We start from the raw sequence: 9,370 nt of genomic DNA on the forward strand, positions 1-9,370 counted from the left end.
GATCTGTCCACTCCTGTCTCCTCTTCCTTCCTCCTCCCCCTCCATCTCCTCCTTCCACCTTCTTCCTCTTCTGTCTCCTCTTTCACCGTCATCCTCACGAATTTCGGCTCTCGTTGCTGCAGTTTTTGAGTGTTCCAGTGCAGGAGTGTGGCAGTGTGAGGCTGAATAACAGGAAGACAGCTAGAAACACCAACAAGAGGCTGGGAATGAGTAGCGGTCGTGGTGGCGGCGAGGCAGAGATGGGGGCGGTGCGAGTCTTTGGGCTGCGTCGGGCTCCTCCTCAGTGGGCGGGGGGAAGGGCGACAGGGAGGAGCGACGGCCGCACTACCAACCCTAAGCAGTTCCACCCTGGAGTTTGACCTTAGACGCGGTGCGGGGCGGTCGCGGCTGTGTACCTGAGCCGTGCACGTGGCCCTACACGGGGAAGATTTCTGAACTCCCCGCTCAAAAATTTAGTATACAGTGTGGTGAGAGGCCGTGCGCGCCCCTGCACGGAGAGAGGCGACTCGTGCACCCCGTGTGTCCCCAAGCAGGCAGAATTACCGACCAAAAGGTGTGTGAGACAGGGAGAAAGAGAGGCGAGGTGGTGCTGCTCACTCACTACCACCGCCCGTCACCACCACTGCCGTCCTCGTCACCACCACCACCACCACCACACCACCACCACTTCCATCTAAAACTCTCTGTTACCAAGGATACTCGACAGGCCCTTAGCGCTTGCTTGTTCCCGACCCCGTTCCTGCTCCTGAGTGTGTGTGCGTGTGCGTGTGTGTGTGTGTGTGTGTGTGTGTGCGTGTGCGTGCGTGTGTGTGTGTGTGCGTGTGTGGCAAGAGGTGTGACGCCGGGCACTTGCCGTGGAGGGACATGGGCGCCGCTGTTGCACTCTGCCGCCCGTCACGCCTTGGAATGTGAGGGAGTGACACTTTGTCCTCACCCCTCACCACCACAGCCACCACCGTCACCACCACCACCACCACCGCCTCACTATGCTGGGCGTGGAGTCCAAACCTAATGACACAGACAGATTCAAGCCGGATAGCCATGAAATAGGTGAGTGTTGGTTTGTTTAACGACAAGTCACCAGCAGCCCCCGTGTTAGCGTCCCCTGTCCTCCCCCGTGCGACACCCCAGCGCGGCCCCTACCAGCCTGCGGCACAGTTGACACCCAGAGCCTTGTCAAAGTCGGGTCGATGTGACATTCCAGACGTGAGGGTGTGAGTGAGGGGGGCGTCGGTGGTGTGTTGGCTGCCCGTCCTGCCTCCCGCTGTCCCCTCGCGTCGCCACAGTTAATTGCTCCCCCGCACCTCTTCGCCTTCCCCTAAACCCTGATATTAACACCCGTGACGAGCCTGCGAGCGCCGTGTCCCTGCTCGTTAAGCCCATTTGCGACTCCCGACTCCTGACTCCCTTCCCGCTGCAGTGAGGGAGGGCAGAACGGTGACGGTGAGACGATATGACGGTACTGTTCTTCCCTCGCGCCTGCCTCTGGTCTGTTCGCTTGTGGCGGCGGCGAGGCAGGGATACCGTCGCGGCGAGGGGCCCGACGTGAGGTGCTGTAAGGTGGGAATGCCTCTGTTTTCCTCCTCTGTGAGCCTTGCGCTGCTGACGTACGCCTCGTTTTCCTTCGTGATAATCGTCGTGGTAGATATTATTATTGTTTTGGCGATGTGTGGTGTGTTTGAAGTCACTGTGTTTGGTCCGACCTGTCTAATCTCTCTTCTCTCTCTCTCCATCACGTGTGTGTGTGTGTGTGTGTGTGTGTGTGTGTGTGTGTGCATGTGTGTTCGTGTGTGTGTGTACAGTGACACCGAAAAATCTGTGTACATGTGTGCGTTTGTCGTTTCTGTACGCCAGTCACAGTCAGGGCCGAACACAGAGAGCGTCTTTATGCCCTTGTGTGTGTGTGTGTGTGTGTGTGTGTGTGTAGTGGTGATGGTGGTGGTTGTGTCACTGTGCTGGGCGGGTCTGGTCGTGGCAACAACCGGGAATTATTATGTGGCTCTTTCGAATTAGTTTTTTTTTTTCGTGGCGAACTTGTCATTGTTTTTATTTCTCTTTATTTTATTCCCCTCCTTCCGTTTTGCTCTCACCTCTCTATGTAGAAAAAGATCTGTTAATATTAAACCTGAAACAATTATAGCTATTTGTCTTAATTCATTAGTTTTTTTTTTTGTATTATTAATATAGTTACCATTCTAATGACAGCGATTTTCTATTATCATTATTATTATCATTATTATTATTATTACTATCATCATTATTATTATTGTTATTAGTATCGTTATCTTTATTAATGTGACTATCATTTTTATTCTGTTTATTTTGACAAGTACACGAAGCAAAAAAAGGAAAATAAAATAAATATAGTGTCTGGTATTATTAATCAGATATATTTATAGATCACAGAGAGAGGGAGAGAGAGAGAGAGAGGCATTTTTAACATTTTTTTTCCTCATTCATGAATTAAGTAATAGCTGAAGGTGTTTCTATAATATTTCTTTTATGTATATTTATCATTTTTTTCCCCTCAGTTTCTCCACATTCACGAGACACAACGTAAATATTCATTCCACATTTTATATTCATCGTTATAAATTACACTAGTCACTATTATGCTACTCTCTCTCTCTCTCTCTCTCTCTCTCTCTCTCTCTCTCTCTCTCTCTCTCTCTCTCTCTCTCTCTCTGGCTCTGAATAACACAAGTCATCCACGTAATGTTTTTTTTTTACTGGAAAAGAAAAAAAAATACAAGATACAAATTAAAAAATCCGAGAGAGAGAGAGAGAGAGAGAGAGAGAGAGAGAGAGAGAGAGAGCACAAGAGGGAAGGACATCACTAAAATATGAGGTTGAGTCTAAAATTGCAGACAGGCGTTATGTAAAGAGAGTAAGGAGGCTGTAGTTAGCATGACAGTTTACTCTCTCTCTCTCTCTCTCTCTCTCTCTCTCTCTCTCTCTCTCTCTCTCTCTCTCTCTCTCTCTCTCTCTCTGGTCACTTCTTTAATTCTTTTCCTTCTAATCGTCACCGTGTCACAACAAAACTCGTCATTATTTATTTATTTATAGCGAAGGTTTCTTGTTCTTGGACTTCATGACTGTTATTATTTTTGTCACTTTCATGATCAATAATCCTACCTGGGCCGCACCTCTCCTGTTACCTGGGAAGCGGCCAGGTAAGTGTCTCCGGCCTCACCTTGTGTTACCTGGGGCTAATTGCACGCTGCGTTAATTGAGGAGACATTTGTGACGAAGCTCGACACAGAGAGAGAGAGAGAGAGAGAGAGAGAGAGAGAGAGAGAGAGAGAGAGAGAGAGAGAGAAAGAATTAAATACATACACACTCACACTAGCACACACACACACACACACACACACACACACACAGTTTATGTTTGGCGTGTAGGAAAGTCAACATGTGTTTTTGTCAGTAATTTCCCATGTTGTAAATGCTTCAAATTATCATATTTCTTTTTTTTATTTTCTTCTAGTTTTTCCTTATTGACTAAAATCGCTGATTTGTTTGAATTTGTTCCTATAAATATCTTGCAAGTTCTAATGGTGTGAAAAATTAAACATTCCGTATATTTCTGCTTTTTGTTATCAGTAAAAGATAATAAGTTTGATTAATATATTTTTCCAATAGTTATTTTTTCAATCAGCTCAATAGAGACATTGCTCGGAGAAAGCCAGTGATATATGTACATTGGTTGGCGTTGACACTGAAGTGATCTGTACGTACCAAAAAAACTAGATTACTGTTGCTATCCATCATTATCCTGAGTACAAGCAGTGTAACACGGAGGTGGCCGTGTTGGGGCCGGATGGCGGGACGGTCGCCGCGCCGCCGCTGGCCAGGAGTCACCTGTGCTAATTGGCGAGTATGTCCCGCGCCCTGCCTGCGGTGGGCCGCTGTCGGGGCTTCGTCACTGCCCGGAAAATGGATATATAGTATCATCTTTTATATTATTTTATTTGTGTGTCGCCAGAATATTTTTTAAACCTTTTTTGTTTTACTTTGAAATATTGAAACTCATGGCGACGCTCTCTCTCTCTCTCTCTCTCTCTCTCTCTCTCTCTCTCTCTCTCTCTCTCTCTCTCTCTCTCTCTCTCTCTTTGTAACTTACTGGCCGGGTAGTGTGCGGTATTTAACTGTTCTCCTGATGATCACAGCTCTATGTTCCCCGCGAGCGCTCAGTGACAAGCCCCTCACTAGCAATGAACTAGCGTAAGGCGCGGAGTGAAGTGGTCGCAGTAGCTGAAGTGCGAGGTGGTGAATGAGTAGCAGTGAGTCACGGTCACTCACTCCGTCCACTCCTTTCTAAACACACTGCGTCATATTGCTTCGGCTGTGTAGCACTCCGCACCCTTTCCTCTCCTGGCCGCCGCGTGTCGCTGTGCACCTCCCGCGTCGCAGCCACACAGCCACACTCGCCGCGCCGCATCGCAGGACACCGCCTCACCGCCTCACCTCACCGCGTCTGGCCTCGCTCCTCGTCCTCCCATGTACCGGCTGTCGGAGTGTGCGGCATTCTTCACCTCCTCAATAGTATTCATCTCATCCTCACCGCTGTACCTGGCGCCCCTCATATCCCACTACTGCTACCTCCTCCTCCTCCTCCTCCTCCTCCTCCTCCTCCTTCATACATGTCATTCTCGTCCTCGTCCTGCACTTGTATTCTAAAAACGCACCTTTTATCGCACATTTACAGCCGCGCCCTCCGTCATCATCCCCACTTGAACATGTTCCCTCTACACTTTCATTACGGCTCTGCTCTCCTCGACCCTTACTCCCGCAGCTCACCTACCTCTTCCCCTCCTTCCTCCCCGTCAGCGCCGTGCTCTGCGTTAGCTTCCTGTGTCCTCAGACGAAACAGTGTCCGCCTTTTGGTCTCCCTGTAATTTCCAGCCGTGATGGTGAGTCGTCTGATCACCGCGCGCTCTCAAATCTGATCAGAGACATGTGCTGAGTCACGAAGTTGTTGCTACCAGCTTACAGCACTCTGAGGGGCCTGTGTGTGTGTGGGTGTGTGTGTGTAGGTGGGTGGGTGGGTGCGTAAGTAGATATTGTGATAAGGGTACTTAATTGTAGTAGTGTATGTGGTTGTAGTGGTGGTGATGGTGGTGGTAGTGAGGCGTTGTGTTGTCGAGGTAGTGGTTGAGGTGGAAGGAGTTGATAGTGGTAGTAGTAGTAATAGTGGTAGTGGTAAGTGGTACTGGATACTACTGTTGTTGTTGTTGGTGGTGGTGGTGGTGGTGGTGGCCGTGGATGAGGTGGTGATGGAGGAAATACAGAGAAATGTATTGAGGCGTCATTATGAATATGACAAGACATGGAAACTGTACAGGAAGGAAACGATAATACTTATATATGTCTAAGGAGAGACAAATAAGGCAAGAAAATAATAATAGTTGTATATACCTAAGAAAAGACCAAATGAACCACGATCTCTCCTACTGGCCAAGGAAATAATAACACTTTTCACCTATCCAGTAAATATTCACACTCCAGCAAAGACGCGGCGAAACACACAAAAAAATACACAAAAAAAGTCACATACACTGAAAAAGACAGAAAAATAGAAAATACAAAAATACAGACCATTAATCACAGCAAACGTTCTTTTCCGACAAATTTTCTCTAACGTTACTATTTACAAAACGTTCAATTGGACTGGACTTGTAAATTGACGTAAGGAAATGACGTGTGAGAATAACGAAGAACAGGGATGACCACAGACTCACCTGCGTAATGTCCCCTAATTAGCCACCGCGCCGCCTCTCGGCGTGTCGCCTCACCTGTCGGGAAGGAAAGGTACTCTCATTAGTATCCATTTGTGATAGATAAATACCTTGTTTCCTCTTTCCCGGGAGCAATTGTTACGCGAGACACACACACACACACACACACACACAGAGAGAGAGAGAGAGAGAGAGAGAGAGAGAGAGAGAGAGACACACACACACACACACACACACACACACAGAGAGAGAGAGAGAGAGAGAGATTGTGCATTCCCTCTACTGATTATTTAAACTGTCCTCATAATGGTATTCTCTCTCTCTCTCTCTCTCTCTCTCTCTCTCTCTCTCTCTCTCTCTCTCTCTCTCTCACTGTTTATGGTTCAGTTTTTTTGCCTTGTAGTTGTAAAATTCCTCGTAAATTAATAGTTTGGCTGGCGATGTAGTACTTTTTATTTGTTTTTGTTTGTATATTTGTCTTCTCTTCACTGACTGGCGCTGATAAAGACTAGAAAAAAAAATAAAGGTCTTTTTGAACCAACGAAAGGAAACTACTTGAATAAAAAATGTGTTTATTTATTTACTACGACTGTTATTAGTGATTAGGTTAATGTGTGTGTGTGTGTGTGTGTGTGTTGCTTGTTCACGCCATAGGGAATAGCAGAGATAAAATGATCACACACACACACACACACACACACACACACACACACACACACACACACACACACACTCACTCTCTCTCTCTCTCTCTCTCTCTCTCTCTCTCTCTCTCTCTCTCTCTCTCTCTCTCTCTCTCTCTCTCTCTCTCTCTCTCTCTCAGCATGGGGCAGGGAGGGGCAGGTGGGACAATGAGGCACAGGGGCGGGAGACAGACGTGTGTGAGGGCGTGAGTGTGAGTGATGCAGGCACCTTCAGAGTTATGAGTTACTGGGAATAATGTGTTGTCTTTATTATTGCTGTAACTACTGGTGTTTATTGGCTATTGGTATTGTTCTTGGCTCTTGTGGCTCGATTTCCTGGTCTGGTTTTGTGTTTTGGTTGTCGTTGTGTCTGGTTTTTGTTGCTGTGGGTGTTGTTGTTTTTGTTGTGGTTTTTTATTTTTATTGTTGTTGTTGTTGTTGTTGTTGTCTTGTAATTGTTATTGTTATTCCTGCTGTTGTTTTTACTTTACTACTACTACTACTACTACTACTACTACTACTACTACTACTACTACTACTACTACTACACAGCCACCACTACCACAACCACAACAACTATACCACTATATCAATACAACAACAACAACAGCAACACTAGCAGCAGCAGCAATAGTAGTAGTAGCAGCACCAAAAACATCATTAGTACCAGGAGGAGGAAGAGGATGAAGAAGAGAAGGAGAAGGAGTAAGAACATGAGTAGCAGGGTGGCGGTAATTCAACCTGCAGGTGTTCCCGTCGTAAGTAAGGCGGCTACCGAGACACACTGCAATGACACACAATTGTCTTTGCCAGTGTTATCTTCCCGTCTAAATCGTGGTCTCGCCCTGCTCATCCCCGCCTCTCCCGCTCGCTCGCTGTCGCTTATTAGTACTATTAGTCGCCTTATAATCTTAGCGTCGTGTTTCTGCAGTCGAGTCGTGTTCGAGAGAGAGAGAGAGAGAGAGAGATGTACGGTTTTGTTAGAATTCTCAGTCACTTTCTTGTCTAATTAGAAACAGAAATATAAACAATGAATGAGAGAGAGAGAGAGAGAGAGAGAGAGAGAGAGAGGTGTCATTGAGTGGTCTTTTCTGTTACTTTCATTGGTTTTCCTACTCGCCTTTGTGTGGGAAATTTCACTCCTGGATACATTTATTATTTTTCTTCATTTTCCTTTTCCCGCTTTTTTATTTGTTTTCTTGTTATTTGATGTGATTTTTTTTCCTAGTTTTGATGTGGGAGTTGTTTTATAATTAGTGTGATATGGGTGAGCTTTTTATATTCGTTTTTCTTATTATTATTTTTACTATCGTTATTATTATTGTTATTGTTGTTTTTATCATTATTTTCTATGGTCAGCGCCTTTGATTTGTTAGTTTCTCTCTCGCTGTTCGGCAAATGTGAAGAAGTTTCCGCCACAGAATTATTCACGGCATGTAAACACGTGAAAAGTATGTATTTTTTTCTATTTCCTATTTATTTTATTATTATCCCTTCTAACACAACTACTAAGTGATTTATATAATATACAACTCCATACCACACACTCACACACACACACACACACACACACACACAATTCCCAAGAGACAAACACGTAGAAGGTCCTTGGAGTGTCCTGTGAGCTCTGGGCCCCGTATATAGGACCTGCGCAGGACAGTGTGTGGCTGTGAGTGGCGGCGGGATGCCCAGGGGCGCCGTGGAGACTGACATGGACCACCAACGACTTTGCATTTTTTTTTCCTATTTATTTTTTTGTCCTGCATTTTGAAGACGTGATGTCGAGTTCGCGTGCGTGTTTTTGTTCTTTTTTTATCCCTTTATGCAAGTTGTGTGGTGAAGTGGTGGTGTGGTGATGTGTGGTGGAGGTTTGAGTGGGCTTTGAGTGGTAGAGCGTGGTGGTGTTCCGGGAAGAGGAAGAAGAGGAGGAGGTGGAGAAATAATACAGTGTGACGATAGAAAATATAAAACACCAGGATATTTTAATTTCAGTTGTGGTGTTGGTACGTTTCTGGTGTACACTGATGAGAAGGTACAGGGAGAAGGGACGCCAGTGTGATGTAGGAGGGAGGTGTAGGGAGTGTAGGAAAGTGTAGTGTGCCTCTGTGTTTGCTATGATGTATAGGTAGTGACAGAAAGTGGTGTAGGTAGGTGTATGTGTGTGGTGGCGTAAATAAACCCGATATGTGCAAAGGATTCTGGTGTTTGTCTGTGGTGTGAGTGAAAAAAATGACTTAATGTAGTGGAAGAGAAAGGTGTGTGTGTGGGGTGGGTGATGTAAAGAACTCTAGTACGATGAGGTATACAGGTGGTGTTTGATAATTATAATTTTGTATGTAATATTCAGATAGACAAGTGTGGCGATATATGTGTGTGTGTGTGTGTGCGTGTGCGTGTGCGCTAGAGAAGACACGTGATGCGCACATACCACACTCAACCATTAAGTCTTTATCATCTTAATATACCTTCGGGGCAAGACATTAAGTAACTATCACTTTCATCGTACAGTCTCACCTTCCTATCAGTTCCACGGTCTTTATAGATAACCTTACTCAGTAAAGCACCGTAATAATGCTACGAAAGGACTTGATTCACATTGTTTTCCTCCGACTTGTCTCTCTTCTCGCCAGTGATGCGCTTGTGTTTACGTATCAAGGTCTAAGCGTGCATCCGGAATCTAAATATACCTTTTCTGCGTCTCCAAGGTTGACTTTTTCTCTCCTTGTCTTTCCTTCGTCCAAATCCAGCGAGTGAGCGTCACAATGTCGGCGCCTCAGCCTCCACCCGCCGCCGCTGTACCACCTGGCCGCCACAGCCGCTCGCCACTACTACCACTGCCATCATCACCACCACCACTATCACCACCGCGTCGGCTTTTCTACTGTCAACACCATCATGATAAAAAGCGGTGTTTATTTGGTGTTTCCGTGAAGATTTCAGCCTTCAATT

General features: G+C 45.9%; 1 protein-coding gene across 3 annotated transcripts in view; it reads left to right on the plus strand.

Annotated features, from left to right (window-relative positions):
• The first annotated feature begins 331 nt into the window (after positions 1–331).
• LOC123509596 (zinc finger protein basonuclin-2-like) overlaps positions 332–9,370 on the plus strand; it is a 126,125-nt gene continuing 117,086 nt past the window's right edge. Inside the window, exon 1 of one of the 3 annotated variants that reach the window (XM_045264015.1) lies at positions 332–1,050. In XM_045264015.1, coding sequence (XP_045119950.1) covers positions 987–1,050 — 64 coding nt within the window. In that variant the 5' untranslated portion in view covers positions 332–986. The remainder of the gene's footprint in view (positions 1,051–9,370) is intronic. The other 2 variants (XM_045264016.1, XM_045264018.1) reach the window with 2 other exon arrangements.

Source organism: Portunus trituberculatus, chromosome 27 (assembly GCF_017591435.1).
Source record: "Portunus trituberculatus isolate SZX2019 chromosome 27, ASM1759143v1, whole genome shotgun sequence".
NCBI classification, from domain to species: Eukaryota; Metazoa; Arthropoda; class Malacostraca; order Decapoda; family Portunidae; genus Portunus; species Portunus trituberculatus.